General features: G+C 34.9%; 1 protein-coding gene across 3 annotated transcripts in view; it reads right to left on the reverse strand.

The window, feature by feature from the left end:
• The window catches only part of Scaf11 (SR-related CTD associated factor 11), an 83,775-nt gene that overhangs the window by 15,123 nt on the left and 51,082 nt on the right, over positions 1-17,570 (reverse strand). For all 3 annotated transcript variants that reach the window (XM_076854351.1, XM_076854352.1, XM_076854350.1), the window contains exon 6: positions 16,768-16,832. In XM_076854351.1, coding sequence (XP_076710466.1) covers positions 16,768-16,832 — 65 coding nt within the window. The remainder of the gene's footprint in view (positions 1-16,767; positions 16,833-17,570) is intronic.

Genomic DNA, 17,570 nt, shown 5'->3' on the forward strand with positions numbered 1-17,570 from the left:
TCCTGCTCTGTGCAAAATTTCATCTTATTACAAAAGATATATACTGACAATGGAGGAATACACCACTACGCCCAGTCAAACTATTAATAACAATAATACACTCAATATTTATTTTCCAGTTATTACCTAAAAAATAGTACTGGTGAGCTTATCTCAAGTAGGAGCTGACCAGAGGAAACTGAGGCTATTTCAGGTCAACCTTTAATTACATTTAGCCACTGATAAAGGATTCAAGTAAGTATTTCCCATTTTACTCAAACTTTAAAGAGAAAACCATGATGTTAACTGAAATAGTTTTGTTTAGCAGTGTTGTTGGCTTCATTGCTTATGGCTTATTTTTTGCTGGATATTAATTTCTCCCTTTTGGTACCAGAGATTGAACTCAGGGACATTTAACCACTGATTCACATGCCCAGTTCTTTTTATTTTTTATTTTGAGACAGTATCTCACTGAGTTGCTTAGGCTGGCTTTGAACTCATGATACTCCTGCCTTAGCCTCCCAAGCCACTGGGATTATAGGTGTGTGCCACTACAACTAACTCTAGATATTAATTTCTACAAGTACTTCCACATTAAGAAAGACAAAGGAAAGATTCAATTAACCACAAAATTATATTAACATTTTTATAAATTACTGCTCTTTACCAACAAGCATCTGTTATTAGTCATCTAATATATTTACGGTCTACAATAAACTGCTGCAGATATGTCACTGCTATCCCTCAGAATTCTGAGGAAAGCCTACAGTGCAAACACCAATTGTCTTTTAGTCTTCAGTCCTGTGTGTTTCACAAAGGATCTATTGACATTTTCTCTTAAGATGGTAAGTATTTTTCAGTTTTCTTGTTAGTCCAGTTAGTAAGAGCCTAACAGCATTCTAATTTCCTTTTAAGTTACTATTCAACAGCTGTTTGATTTAAAGCTATTATCCATCCTTCACACACATCCCACCCACAACTGCTGTTAACAAATAAAGGGAGCTGGCTGCATTTCAGGATACAAATGCTATTGTACCATCTGATATATATCTAAAAGATGATACAACGGTTTTTATAAAGTTCCTTAAGAAGCCAGGAGCAAAAATTGTATCCAGTTACATTCTTAGGAAATAATCATTTTTGTTCGGCTATATACAGAATTGTTGTTCTCTAGTTATGCAGTATCATTTATGCCTTAAGAGTGATGAGTTGTTTTGATTCACTCAAAACTTAATGAATATATATTGTTTACATAGCATTCTTTCACTTGGAAACCTATCCAATGAAGCTGCTATTAAATTAAATGCTCTCTATGGAAAGAATGGTTAGTTTGGAGCCAATATTAAGAACTAAGCAGTTCCAAGCACAATCTCCAAAGCATTCATTACTATTGAATTTCTATAAATTATGGTTGCTTAGAAATCATTTCACAAATCTACCCTAAATATAAAACTAAATCTAAAGTCACATCACTGCCTTTACACAGTAATGTGCCTTTTAATTTTTATGAAAAATAAAGGAGTAAAACAGCACTATAAAGAAAAACTACAGAATTACCCATTCTTTATTTCTGCTTACCAAGAGCACTCATCAAATCCTTTGCCTGCTTCTTCTAATATTCACTTCTACTTCTAAATAACAACCTTATAGTATTCTACTTTGATTATTCTGTTTCACATATTTCCTATTATTTTAACTGTGAAAGATAAAGACTTTTTTTCTTTTTATAATACTGCATATATTCCTCTAGCTTATCTAACCCTTTGCTGCCTTCACTGTCCATATACCATCTTATTTGATATATCAATATATCAACATTTGATATAGCACTATTATATTATTATAACTTACAAATATTAATCACAGCTGAACCATGAGTTTTCCCTGAGGTTAATCATTGCTGTTTTTTTCTTTACCTTTTTTTTTTCTATATTACCTACCATTAATTCAGCTAACTCCACGACAAAAGTATAAATCTCTTAATAGATTCAAACACATCAACTCATCCATCACTTTTGTTTCCCAACTCTCTTGGAAATACTCTTCCTTATTCCTGCTCCAGTCAGAACTTGAAACTCTCAAAGCTGCTGTTCAACAGTCATTCTGGACTGTCCTCTGACATTGTGATCAGCTGCTTTTTCCTGGGTTGGAATTCATTTTCTGAATCTCACATTGTTCCTTCATTTATTTTCTCACTTAGTTAAGTGTATACACCTTCCAAAGAATTGAGAAAGGGTGCATAAGAATTAATTTTTGAGCTCTTAATGTGTTTGAGAATGTTTTTATTCTTATTTTGTCCTAACAATTGAGAGTTTGGCAGGCATGATGGAACTTTCTAGGTTACTGATTATTTTCCCCATAATTTTCAAGGCACTACTCCACTGCTGCAATTGTTTTTCACATTCTTACCCCTGGCCTTCTGTATGTGGCCTGTTTTTGCCCCCTTTAGACTCTTAGGATCCTGTTATCCTCAGACTTCTTGAATTTTATAAAGCATTTACTGTAGTTCTTTCCTCATTTACTAGGTATCATATGATTTATTTTTATCTGGACACCCAACTTTCTTTCCAATTTTTTTTTTCTGTAATTCCCTTCTCAGATTTTATTATTCAGTATTTTATCTCTTAGATAAATACTCTATTATCTCTTTGGCTTTTGGTCCTACTTTCTGAGACTTCCCCATTACTCCTGTTGAAATTTTAAATTTCCATTACAATATTTTTACTTTCTAAAAGCTTTTTTAAAAATTGTTTTCTTTTATATCCTTCATAAAATATCCCTTCTTTATCTCTAAGTAGATTCATTTTAAAAGTTTTTCCTATTTCCCAGCATGAATTCTAGCCCATTAGGTTCCTTTTGTCCCTGTTGTTATTTCTATTATATTGACTTCCTTCACATATCTATGATCATCAATTGTTTGTGGGACACTAAAATAGTAATTGAAAATGGTGTGGGTGGGGGTGGGAGGCAGTCAGAGACTGTCAGCCAATGAGTTTCATTGTAGGATGATCAAGCAGATATCCAGTTAAGCCTTTGGGGCAAGTCAGTATCCCAGAAGATGCTGATCTCCTATTTTGGGGAATAATTGTCAGTGCTCTGGAAATCTCCCGACTTGATTTAATTTCCCTTTTTATTGTTTCTTCTATCTTCAACTGTGCTGAAGTTTAATCTAATTCAATCCTCACTACAGAATTCAATCCTTCAATTTTTGGTTAGTTCCATTCCTCTACCTTGCTCAGACAACAATCTGAAGAATAAACTGCCCTTCTAAAACCTGTGAAAGCATCAGGGCACAGTAGTGCACTCCTGTAATCCCAGCAACTTGGAAAGATAAGGCAGGAGGATCACAAGTTCAAGACTACCCTTAAAAAAAAGAAAAAAAAGAAGGTCCGGGATGTAGCTCAATGACAAACCCCTCCCCCCACCCCACCCCACCCCGCCCCCCCCGTACCAAAAAAAAAAACAACAGAAAAATGTTAACCAATTCTGGTTTTGAGCCCCATCCCGCATCTCTGCTTTCAGAGATAATGGAGACCTCTAAGTTTCTGCGGAATATGAACTGACATGATTCTTAACTCCACTTTTCCTATGAAAGGTTCGGGTTTCTGCTTAAACAGTTTGCCATGCTCCTGGTAAATCAATTTCAAGCTTCTTTTGAGGACATCTCCTAAGTGCTGCCTCCTCTCTCTCTCCAGTTCTCTTGTCTTCGTAAATTAGAATTTTTCTTATTCCATTATTGTCATTTTAGTAAAGTACTGGGAGGGATCAGAGGATTAAATAGCTATGCTTACCTGGAAGTTTGTCTTATTTAATTCAGTATATTTTCAAACACATTTCATGAAACTACTAATTCCAAAAGATGTTTCATAATAATACCCTTTTATAAAGTATAAACCAATATTATAAAGGCTCTGAGCTAAAAGCCCAGGACTTAGCAGGCACTCAATTCAAATTATAATTAATATTTCCAAAGTTGATAAAGACATAATTAAATAGATCTAGCATGTACTTAGAGAATTACTACATTAAGAAATGCATAAAAGGAGGACATTTTTGTAGACATCAATTATAAATAATTAACCCAAATCAAATTTAATATTTATTTCAATAAACAAAGAGTTGAACATCTCTAATCAAAAAATTCAGAATCTAAAACTTTTTGCATGCTGATATTGATGCTCAAAAAGTTTCAATTTTTGGAATATATAAGATTTTGTTATCCTGGCATTAGAAATGTTTACCCAATTAAGTCTATGAAGGCATTCCAAAATTCCCAAACTCTAATAAAATCTAAAACAGTTCTGGTCCCAACATTTCAGATAACAGCCACTCAACCTTTATAAATGTTAGCTGCAAAAGAAGTATAACTCTGCTGTTTGGTATAATGAAAAAATGAAAAAGACATTATTAATAAATCCACCAACAGGTTTGCCATGTAATCTTTCACAAAAACTCTACTGAGGCACAGTAACATCTTTGTTATATGAGGAAACTAAATGAAAGTTTGTAATTTTACTAGATTCCTGGGTACTTTAATGAAAAATCTAGTATAAAACTAAAGTTGCTTGACTTCCCATAAAATCATGCATTAGGTCTGTTGAAGTTTTCACTGATATACTACTATAATTATGGGCTATTCTAATAATTTCTAATACAGAAATAAAAATTTCACAATTTAATAAGCTGTATTCATTAGTTTGAGCAGCTTATAACAAAAATAGATAACTTCTGGTATAAAGTCACATACCTATGTTTAAAGAATAGTTTATCCCAATTCAAAAATCTAAGAAATTAAAGACGCTAGCTGGGTGCAGTAGTGCACAACTATAAACTCAGAGGCTCAGGAGGCTGCGGGAGGACAATCATAAATTCAAGTCCAGCCTCAGAAATAGCAAGACACTAAGCAACTCAAGTGAAACGCTGTCTCTAAATAAAATAAAATAAGGAAGGAAGGAAGGAAGGAAGGAAGGGAGGGAGGAAGGGAGGGAAAGAGGGAAAAGAAAAAAAAAAGAAAGGAAGGAAGGAAGGAGGAAGGAAGGAAGAGGGAAAAGAAAGAGGAAAAAGAAAGAGGAAAAAGAAAAGGGGCTGAGAATGTGGTTCAGTGGTTGAGAGCCCCTGAGTCCAATTCCTGGTTAAAAAAAAAAAAAAAAAAACAGAAATTAAAGAACCTAAACAAAGTTGCTTCTAAAATCTACAAGTTAGGCAGGGTGGCACACACCTGTTAAACATAGCTACTTGGGAGAATGAGGCAGGAGGACTGCAAGTTTGAGGTCAGTCTTGGAAAGCTTAAGGCTAGTCTTGGCAACTTATGGAGACTCCATCTCAAAATAACAAATAAAAAGGACTTGTGGTACTCAATGGTAAAGCATCCCTGAGTTCAATCCCCAGTACCAGGAAAATAATAATAATAATAATAATAGGAGGAACTCAATTTACAACCTCCTACTACCTCTACCTCACCTTAATTTTGTCTATCCTTTACCTTGCTCATTAATGAAATGCCAAGATTTAGGAGTACACAGATGCTTTTTCTGTCTTATGACAGGTTCATTACTGCCCTTAAATTTTTGAGACAATTCCAAGTAACATTTATAGATTCTCTTAGAGTCTTCTATTGAGGCAGTTTGTTAAATACTATCTTAAGAAATCTCCTAAGGAATGTGAAAATTACAGGTTAAAACTCTTAAGGGTTCTATCCTTATAGCTACAATTTATGAACATAGCCTGGAAAAAACAAAATCTACATCTACCACATTTCTGCAAAAAAAAAAAAAAAACATGGTTAACAGATCTATTAAGTAAGGAGCAGCTATTATGTCATCAAAAGTACACTCAAGGAGCAGGAAGCCGCGCCAGCCGCCCAGCCAGACCGGAGCAGGAAGCCCCGCCAGCCGCCCAGCCAGACCGGAGGAGGAAGCCCGGTCCTGCCCCGAGCGCTAGTCTCCAGCCCAGCCAGACCAGAGCAGGAAGCCGCGCCAGCGGCCCAGCCAGACTGGAGCAGTAAGGCGCCAGCCGCTCAGCCAGACCGGAGGAGGAAGTCCAGTCCCGCCCGGAGCGCTAGTCTCCAGGAAGCCCATCAACCCTTAAAACCCATCAAAGTGGGTGTGGCTACCAGCACAGTTGCGGCTGATCCAGGTACCCAGTTTCTAACTCCCCCACCCTTAGCTGCGATAACTCAAAATATTTCCCACAAGCTTTTGGGGATTGTAGCTATCAACACAAAACAACAACTGTAGAGGCACCTGGTTTCTACCTCAGAGACTAGAGTAGGGAAGATACAGGTGGAAGCTCATTTCCCTTCACACTGGCTATACCCACCACCCTGAATACAGAGGCTCAAACTAGGAATAGACAACGGCACCTACTGGAAGCAAGGAAAACAGTGTTCTGAGAGACTTTTTTTTTTTCCTCTCTTTCTCTTTTCTTCTCTCTCTTCCACAACTTCAGCATATGTGAAACCAAGAACTGAGCATGAACAACTGAATTACCAAAGTAATATAATATAGAGGAATTGCATATACCCCACCTCCCCCCCATTTTTTTTCTGTATTTCTATCTTACTTCCCTTTCCCTTCTCTTATTTCTCTTTTCTTCCTTGTTATTTCTTTTCTTTTCTTTTTTTTTTAATTCATATTCTCTCTATACCACTTTCAATCTCCTAACTTTTGCTATCTATACATAGGGTAACTATCTAAATAGGAGGTTGAGTCTATACATTCTTCCATAAATTACCAGTCGAGTGGTTAGAGTTCTCCAAAGGTGCTAAGTTAGTTTAACCTCATTCCCTCACTCCTTTCTCTTTAAGTATAACATCCTTCGTCTGAAATTAAGTTTTCTATATGCCACCAGATATGGTACGCCTTTTATGAAACTAAGGAATATATTCTTAAGTAATAATTAAATTCAATATCTATAGTCTTAGAATCTAACTATAAATGTATTAATAATGAAAACTTGTCCTTAGATAATGTACTGTTGACATTGGGATCTGTTAACATTGTCTTTCTCCGAAAAAGAGGGATATTGGAGCTATTTAAGAACAGTACAAATATATAAGGGGAAAAACATTAGCTCAACAGTTTCACAAAGCGAGAAAGAATCATGAGCAGTATGAAAAGACAAGGAAAGAAAGGACCACAAACAATACAGGTCAATTCAACATTAGATGAGGTAATATCTGCAGCTGATGGAATGTCAGACAAAGAGTTCAGGATATACATGCTTCAGATGATCTGGAGTCTCAAGGAAGACATTATTCATCAAATTCAGACAATGAAAAATCACTTTGACAATGAATTACATAAACAAATCCAAGAAGCAAAAGATCAACTCTATAGGGAGATAGAGGATATAAAAAACAAACAAACAGAAATCCTGGAAATGCAGGAAACAATAAACCAAATTAAAAACTCAAATGAGAGTATCACCGGCAGAGAAGAACACTTGGAAGATAGAACTTCAGACAACGAAGACAAAGTTTTTAAACTTGAAAAGAACATAGACAGCTCAGTGAAAATGTTAAGAAATCATGAGCAGAACATCCAAGAATTATGGGATAACATCAAGAAACCAAACCTAAGAGTTATTGGGATACAAGAGGGTACAGAGGTCCAAACCAAGGGAATGAGTAATTTATTCAATGAAATAATACTAGAAAACTTCCCAGACTTAAAGAATGAAAAAGAAATCCAAATACTAGAAGCCTACAGGACACCGAATATACAAAATCATAAGAGATCCACACCAAGACATATAATAATGAAGATGCCCAACATACAGAATAAGGAGAGAATCTTAAAAGCCACAAGAGAGAGGAAGCAGATTACATTTAAGGGTAAACCAATCAGGATAACTGCTGATCTTTCAACACAGACTCTGAAAGCTAGAAGATCCTGGAACAACATATTTCAAACGCTGAAAGAAAAAGGGTTCCAACCAAGAATCATGTATCCAGCGAAATTAAGCTTCAGGATTGAAGATGAAATAAAAATCTTCCACGATAAGCAAAAGTTAAAAGAATTTGCAGCTAGAAAACCAGCTCTTCAAAACATCCTTGGCAAAACATTACAGGAAGAGGAAATGAAAAATAACAATGAAAACCAACAACGGGAGGTAGTACAATAAAGGAAAAACTAAGCATAGAGGAAAAACTAATCATGTTAAGTATCATACATAACCAAATATGGCTGGAAATACAAACCATATCTCAATAGTAACCCTAAATGTTAATGGCTTAAATGCACCAATCAAAAGACATAGGCTAGTAGAATGGATTAAAAAAAAAGATCCAACAATATGCTGCCTACAGGAGACTCATCTGATAGGAAAAGACATACACAGACTTAAGGTGAAAGGTTGGGAAAAATCATATCACTCATACGGACCCCGGAAGCAAGCAGGGGTGTCCATACTTGTATCAAATAAAATAGACTTCAAGCCAAAGTTAATCAAAAAGGATAAACAAGGACAATACATACTGCTCAAGGGAACCATACACCAACAAGACTTGACGATCATTAATATATATGCCCCAAACAATGGTGCAGCTACGTTCATCAAACAAACTCTTCTCAAGTTCAAGAGTCTAATAGACCACAACACAATAATCTTGGGAGATTTTAATACACCTCTCTCACCAATGGACAGATCTTCCAAACAAAAATTGAATAAAGAAACCATAGAGCTCAATAATACAATTAATAACTTAGACTTAATTGATATATACAGAATATACCACCCAACATCAAGCGGATACACTTTCTTCTCAGCAGCACATGGATCCTTCTCAAAAATAGACCATATATTATGTCACAGGGCAAAGCTTAGCAATTACAAAGGAGTTGAGATACTACCATGCATTTTATCTGATCATAATGGAATGAAATTGGAAATCAATAATAAAATGAGAAAGGAAAAACCCTACATCACATGGAGATTAAACAATATGCTACTGAATGAACAAAGGGTTACAGAAGACATCAAAGAGGAAATTAAAAAATTCTTAGAGGTAAACGAAAACTCAGAAACAACATATCGAAATCTTTGGGACACTATGAAAGCAGTACTAAAAGGAAAATTCATTTCATGGAGTTCATTCCTTAAAAGAAGGAAAAGCCAACAAATAAATGACCTCATACTACACCTCAAAGCCTTAGAAAAAGAAGAACAAATCAGCAGCAAATACAGTAGAAGGCAAGAAATAATTAAAATTAGAGCCGAAATCAATGAAATCGAAACAAAAGAAACAACCGAAAAAATTGACAAAACTAAAAGTTGGTTCTTTGAAAAAATAAATAAGATTGATAGACCACTAGCCACACTAACAAAGAGAAGAAGAGAGAGAACCCAAATTACTAGCTTATGGGATGAAAAAGGCAACATCACAACAGACAATTCAGAAATGCAGACGATAATTAGAAATTATTTTGAAACCCTATACTCTAATAAAATAGAAGATAGTGAAGGCATAGATAAATTCCTTGAGACATATGAACTACCCAGATTGAATCAGGAAGATATAAACAACCTAAACAGATCAATATCAAGGGAGGAAATAGAAGAAGCCATCAAAAGACTACCAACCAAGAAAAGCCCAGGACCGGATGGATATACAGCAGAGTTTTACAAAACATTTAAAGAGGAACGAATACCAATACTCCATAATCTATTTCAGGAGATAGAAAAAGAGGGAGAACTCCCAAGTTCATTCTATGAGGCCAATATCACCCTGATTCCCAAACCAGAGAAGGACACCTCAAAGAAAGAAAACTACAGACCAATATCCCTAATGAATTTAGATGCAAAAATCCTCAATAAAATTCTGGCAAATCGTATACAAAAACATATCAAAAAGATTGTGCACCATGATCAAGTAGGATTCATCCCTGGGATGCAAGGCTGGTTCAATATACGGAAATCAATAAATGTTATTCACCACATCAATAGACTTAAAGATAAGAACCATATGATCATCTTGATGGACGCAGAAAAAGCATTCGACAAAGTACAACATCCCTTTATGTTCAAAACATTAGAAAAACTAGGGATAACAGGAACTTACCTCAAAATTATAAAAGCTATATATGCTAAGCCTCAGGCTAGCATCATTCTAAATGGAAAAAAACTGAAGGCATTCCCTCTAAAATCTGGAACAAGACAGGGATGCCCTCTATCACCACTTCTATTCAATATAGTTCTCGAAACACTGGCCAGAGCAATTAGACAGACGAAAGAAATTAAAGAAATAAAAATAGGAAAAGAAGAACTTAAATTATCACTATTTGCGGATGATATGATCCTATACCTAGAAGACACAAAAGGGTCTACAAAGAAACTACTAGAGCTAATAAATGAATTCAGCAAAGTGGCTGGATATAAAATCAACACGCATAAATCAAAGGCATTCCTGTATATCAGCGACAAATCTTCTGAACTGGAAATGAGGACATCTACCCCATTCACAATATCCTCAAAAAAAAATAAAATACTTGGAAATCAACCTAACAAAAGAGGTGAAAGATTTATACAATGAAAACTACAGAACCCTAAAGAGAGAAATAGAAGAAGATCTTAGAAGATGGAAAAATATACCCTGTTCATGGATAGGCAGAACTAACATCATCAAAATGGCAATATTACCAAAAGTTCTCTATAGGTTCAATGCAATGCCAATCAAAATCCCAACGGCATTTCTTGTAGAAATAGATAAAGCAATCATGAAATTCATATGGAAAAATAAAAGACCCAGAATAGCAAAAGCAATTCTAAGCAGGAAGTGTGAATCAGGAGGTGTAGCAATATCAGATTTCAAACTGTACTACAAAGCAATAGTAACAAAAACAGCATGGTACTGGTACCAAAACAGGCGGGTGGACCAATGGTATAGAATAGAGGACACAGAAACCAATCCACAAAATTACAAGTATCTTATATTCGATAAAGGGGCTAAAAGCATGCAATGGAGGAAGGATACCATCTTCAACGAATGGTGCTGGGAAAACTGGAAATCCATATGCAATAAAATGAAACTGAATCCCCTCCTCTCGCCATGCACAAAAGTTAACTCAAAATGGATCAAGGACCTTGATATCAAATCAGAGACTATGCGTCTGATAGATGAAAAGGTTGGCTCCGATCTACATATTGTGGGGTCGGGCTCCAAATTCCTTAATAGGACACCCATAGCACAAGAGTTAAAAACAAGAATCAACAAATGGGACTTACTTAAACTAAAAAGTTTTTTCTCAGCAAGAGAAACAATAAGAGAGGTAAATAGGGAGCCTACATCATGGGAACAAATTTTTACTCCTCACACTTCAGATAGAGCCCTAATATCCAGAGTATACAAAGAACTCAAAATATTAAACAATAAGAAAACAAATAACCCAATCAACAAATGGGCCAAAGACCTGAACAGATACTTCTCAGAGGAGGACACACAATCAATCAACAAGTACATGAAAAAATGCTCACCATCTATAGCAGTAAGAGAAATGCAAATCAAAACCACCCTAAGATACCATCTCACTCCAGTAAGAGTGGCAGCCATTATGAAGTCAAACAACAACAAGTGCTGGTGAGGATATGGGGAAAAGGGTACACTTGTACATTGCTGGTGGGACTGCAAATTGGTGCGGCCAATTTGGAAAGCAGTATGGAGATTTCTTGGAAAGCTGGGAATGGAACCACCATTTGACCCAGCTATTCCCCTTCTCAGACTATTCCCTAAAGACCTTAAAAGAGCGTACTACAGGGCTACTGCTACATCGATGTTCATAATAGCACAATTCACAATAGCTAGACTGTGGAACCAACCTAGATGCCCTTCAATAGATAAATGGGTAAAAAAAAAAACGTGGCATTTATACACAGTGGAGTATTACTCAGCACTAAAAAATGACAAAATCATGGCATTTGCAGGGAAATGGATGACATTAGAGCAGATTATGCTAAGTGAAGCCAGCCAATCCCTAAAAAACAAATGCCAAATGTCTTCTTTGATATAAGGAGGGCAACTAAGAACAGAGCAGGGAAGAACATGAGAAGAAGATCACCATTAAACAGGGATGAGAGGAGGAAGGGGAAGGGAGAGAGAAGGGAAAATACATGGAAATGGAAGGAGACCCCCATCGTTATACAAAATTACATATAAGAGGAAGTGAGGGGAAAGGGAAAAAAAACGAGAGAGAGAAATGAATTACAGTAGATGAGGTAGAGAGAAGATGGGAGGGGAGAGAAGGGGAGGGGAGAGGGGATATTAGAGGATAGGAAGGGCAGCAGAATACAACATACACTAGTATGGCAGTATGTAAAAAAGTGGATGTGTAACCGATGTGATTCTGCAATCTGTATACGGGGTAAAAATAGGAGTTCATAATCCGCTTGAATCAAATGTATGAAATATGATATGTCAAGAGCTTTGTAATGTTTTGAACAACTAATAATAATAAAAAAATAAGAATAAAAAAAGTTTTAAAATTTGTAATTATGATCAATTAAACGTTTGATGAAGTACCAAAGTGACACCTAAGCAGATTTAACTAATTATTAGCAATTTTTGTTTTTCATCGCTTCCATTCTACATAGAGCTAAAGATCATCACTCCTGTCCCCTCCAACTATCTTTATGGTTTTACTCCCATACATGTGTTATCACTTTGGTCTCCTTATTATTAGGTAGCTATGGCCAAGGACCATTACTATCCTGTATGATACCCTAGAAAATGCTATACTCCAGAAAATAATTATTATCCTCAAGAAAGAAAACCTTACAAGGAAAAAGCACAAAAATAAAACAATATACTGTATTTCACTAAAATTAACTATAAAATCTAGAAATAAGTACCACTGGAGAAGGTAGTCAACTTTTCAAAGCACTTTAATTACAGAAAATTTCAAACAGGATATCATAATGAAAACTCATACAACCAGATCTCAACTTCTCTATTAATTCATAGTCGATTTTAATTTAATAATTACCTCAATTTCATTTTCAAGAAATCCTGTACATCACATTTTGTGAATAAATATTTCAATATATAACTAAAAAGGAAAAATGCTTTTTGGGGAAGAAGTATCATGAATACCATAATCACAAAGAAAAGCAAAACAAAAACCCAAAACGAATAATTCCTTAATATCAAATATAGATCTGTTGAATTTTCCACAATTGTCTCATAAGTTGTATTTTTTTTACTTTCTTTTTACATTACATTAGAATAAGGATCCAAATAAAATCCATACATCACAATTGGTTGAATGTCATTTTTAATCTATAGTTTCCCCTCCCTTACTTTGTAAACTCCTTAGAATTTTTAAACTGAGGAAATCAAGTAATTTTTTTCATAGTGCATATTTTGCTGATTGCATCCCCTGTCACTTAATATGCATCTCTGCTCTTATTTTGTAAACAAGAACAGCTTTTAATCAGGCACACTTGTGTTACACACTACTGCATTTTGGTGTTACTGACTTCCATTTAGGAAGTGCTTAATATCTGTCTCTCTTGTTATGAGGTTAACAGCCATTGTTACTCTCTTCCTAAATCCATTAATTCAACATATTTTCTGGGTTTCAATAACTGTCCTGTTAGAGCCCAATCAAATTCATTCCTGAGGAGTTTTTTTATTGTAATTATAATAGTCTTTGACAACTTCCTTGCTGTATGAAAAATATTTTTTCAAGGAGCTCTGATTCTTTTGAGAAACTGTATTTCAAGAACACAATCTGGGAACCAGGACAAGGACATAGTGTTTTCTTATCATTTAGAAATTGTTTTATTTTTATATGATTTGAGGTATTAAAGATTGAATTCCAATGGCACTCTATCATTGAATTACATCCCCAGCCTTATTTTTTTGGGGGGAGACATAGGGTGTCACTAAGGTGACCAGGATGGCCTCTAACTTGTGATCCTTCTGCCTCAGTTTCCCAAGTAGGTGTGCCACCTCACCCAACTAGAATTTTTGTTTCAGAGTTGCTAAAAGTGCTCTTTTAGATCTTATAGTGCATTGAATAGTATCCCCCTCAAAATCGTATTCACTTAGAACCTCAAAAAATGGGTCTTATTGGAAATACTCTTACCAAGTCAAGTAAAATTAGGAACTGACATGAGATCAGTGAGTTAGAGTGACCCCAACTTCTGTAAGAGTGTTCTTAGAGAGAAGAGAATAGAGACACACACAAAAAAAAAAGGCTATAGAGGCTGAGATTGAAGTGATACAGCTACAAATCAAGGAATGTCACATATTGCTGCAACAAATCAGAAATTACAAAAAAACAAGAAAAAAAAAAATTCTTCCCTAAAGTCTTCAGAAGAAGACCTGCCAACACTCCACCTACAGACTTCTAGCCTCCAGAATGTTAAGAAAATTAATTTCTGTTGTTTCAAGCCATCATGTTTGTGTCATTTGTTGTAGCAGATCTAAGAAATTAAGAGACCTAGGTCTCATTTTTTTAAATCAAATTTTAAATAAAAATAAGCAGATAAGCAAACTAAATTGGTCAAGGTATTCCTAAAACTTCTCTGCACACAGAATACAACTTTTGAACTGAATTTCTCAATGTCCATTTTTTCATATATCATCACATATCTTATCGTCTTTATTATCAAAAACAATGGTGATTCCTTTTTAAAAAATCTATAAAGAAACTAAAATTAAATAGAATATAGAATTCACCAATTTTTGACACCCTGGGGTATGCTGGCACACATATCTAACATTTTACCTCCCAATACTCCCACTCAATAAAAAACCAGAGGGTTAAGAGAATACCACAAATTATGTTGGGATTTTTTTTTAAGTTGCTACTATTCATTCTCCAAATTTAATAATAGCACTGTATCTTTTTCTGTCTAAGAACATTCTTACTGAACTTGGGGCCACCCTAATTCACTATTATTTCATGTCAATCCTTAACTAACTTGGCTTGCAAAGATCTTATTTCCAAATGTGTTCACATATTTGCAGACAGTGATGGTACTGATTGGTCAACAGTTATTATGTAGGACAAATAAGAAAAAATTACACTTTGGAGATGTTAAAGTGAGGAGAAAAAGAGCTCCTAAGTACAGATCAAATAAGGGACATGCTGAATATGTCATGAAGACAAAAAGTAACAAAACCTCACAGATCAGAGTTAGTTTATAACCTCCTCTTTTGACAGCTTTAGAGGTTTGATATCAGGTTACTATATCTCCCAAACTTTTGGAATACCTTTACCAAGTTAGTTCCAAAAACGGTTTCACTGCATTGTATCCCACTGAAAGAATGTTTTAATAATAATTCCATGCAAAGAGTTATCCCCTGTGGTATAATATACAGAAATTTTAACTTTTGGGGTTAAAACTATGATGCTAATCTTTTTTTCCAGTATCATCTGTAATCATCATAGTCCTACACATTTTTGCCAGAGGAAATAAATGACAAGTGGAAGAAATTATCAATGAAATAAGCACAAATAAACATGCATTAGTATAAACTAATCACCAATGAAATACCCTGCAGATGTATGCAAACATCCATATTTTTACAGAGCATTTCTATATGGGATAGATATCTTACATGTCCAAAAAAAAAAAAGAATTTTCCCCATGCTTATTGAGGTATAATTCAAATAAAAATTGCATATTTAAAGTATACCACTGAATATTTTGATGTATAATATACATATTGAAATTATCACTACAATCAAATTAATTAACATATCTATCACCTCAGTTACCATCTTTTTTCTTTCTTTTTCTTTCAGCTTAAGAACAATTAAGATCTTAGTTAACTTCAAGTATACAATACAGTATTGGTAACCATATTTACACTGTTGTTGTACATTAGGTCTCCAGAATATTCACTTTGCATAAACTAAACTAGTGTATCCTTTGAGCAATATCTTCCCATTTCCCTTTCCCCTTGGAAACCCTATTCCCTGAACGAAATATTTTAATATACCCTCCCAAATGTTCTCCTAGCAGCCTTCTCCATTTCAGTAATGGGCAACTCTCATTTTACCAGTTGCTCAAGTAAAGATGTGGGATTAAACGTTGATTTCTCCCTTACTTGTACTTTATTTCCAATCCATCAGCAAATCCTGAAAAGATTCACCTTTGAAATATAATAAAAGTCATGTGTTACTTGGCCTAACTTGGAAAACAAATGCCTAATTCCTTGATTACAAAAAACTCACAGTAAAGTGTTCTCTGAAACAGAATGAGTAGCCTAAACCCCACGGAGCAGTCACAAAGCACTATGTATGGTACTTTATTCAGGACTTGCTGTAGAAACTTTCTATATCAGAAGATCATAAACCAGACACAAGCCAAAGACAGGGATATTTCACTGCTCAAGTGCTTTTATTTCCAAAGTTTCAAATTATAAATGTGGCAAGAGGTCAAAACACAGTTGCCTAGAGGAATTTATGACATCAAGTTTCTTGCTGTCATAAATTTTCCTTGCTACTGCTTACAATTACTGACCCATAGGTTTTGAAATCTTTTCAAAGGACTTCTGTATTAATTAGTGTAATAAGACCACAATATAGGTTGCTAAACACTAAATAACTAGAAAATATTCTTATATCTTAAAATACATACCCTCCTCTCAAGTTCAACAACAAGAAAAAAAAGGGATAGGGAACAGTATACATTATTACATGAAAGCAAAGTTTATGTAGGACATAATACAAGGTTCCTGGAGTTCTATGCTCAACTGCTTTCCAACCCAAAATAGTATTAATTCCAATCAAAATATTATTTTTAACATAAAAAAGAACACACACAAAAAAAACCACTTACTATGTATCACCTTCAAGTCATAAAATCTTGCACTTAATACATCTTCCCTTATGGTGTTTTTTTTCCTGTAAATATCAAAAAAGGTGGAAAGATTTAAGAGAAAAGTATCATTATGTGCATGTATTTCCAATTCACTGACCATCAAAATGAAATCTATTATGTATTATTAACTACCCTAAAAGTTGGGTAAAGGTTTTAAAACACACTCTTGCAGACTTCTATGAGAACATTTTTTTTTTTAAGAGAGAGAAGAGAATTTTAATTTTTTTTTTTTTTTTTTTTTTTTTAAGTTTTCGGCGGACACAACATGTTTGTTTGTATGTGGTGCTGAGGATCGAACCCGGGCGGCATGCATGCCAGGCGAGCGCGCTACCGCTCGAGCCACATCCCCAGCCCTAGAGAACAAATTTTAATATGAGTTCTAACACCTCAGTATTTAAATAATAATCATATTGACTAATCACGAACCTGCTATGGCGCTCTATGGTATAGAGGTAAGCAGATGTTACCTTTTTAGGGAATATCAGTAAATTCTAGCAAAGAATGAATGACTAATTGCAACTCCCTTGTCAGTTGACATTCTCCACTCCAATGACTTAAAATGGAGGCTTATTACAGGCTAAAATACCACTGTAATCCCTTACTTGGAACTGGAAAAACATCAGAAAGAGTGGGTATTAGGGTTTCATTGCTTTAGAAGGGAGAGCCAAATCTGAATGGATCTTGTCCCTGTGCTGAAAAAACCAGGCACATGCAGAGGACTGAATGAGAGAAATGTTAAAAACATCCAAAACCTACAATAA

Source organism: Callospermophilus lateralis, chromosome 4 (genome assembly GCF_048772815.1).
Source record: "Callospermophilus lateralis isolate mCalLat2 chromosome 4, mCalLat2.hap1, whole genome shotgun sequence".
Lineage (NCBI taxonomy): Eukaryota > Metazoa > Chordata > Mammalia > Rodentia > Sciuridae > Callospermophilus > Callospermophilus lateralis.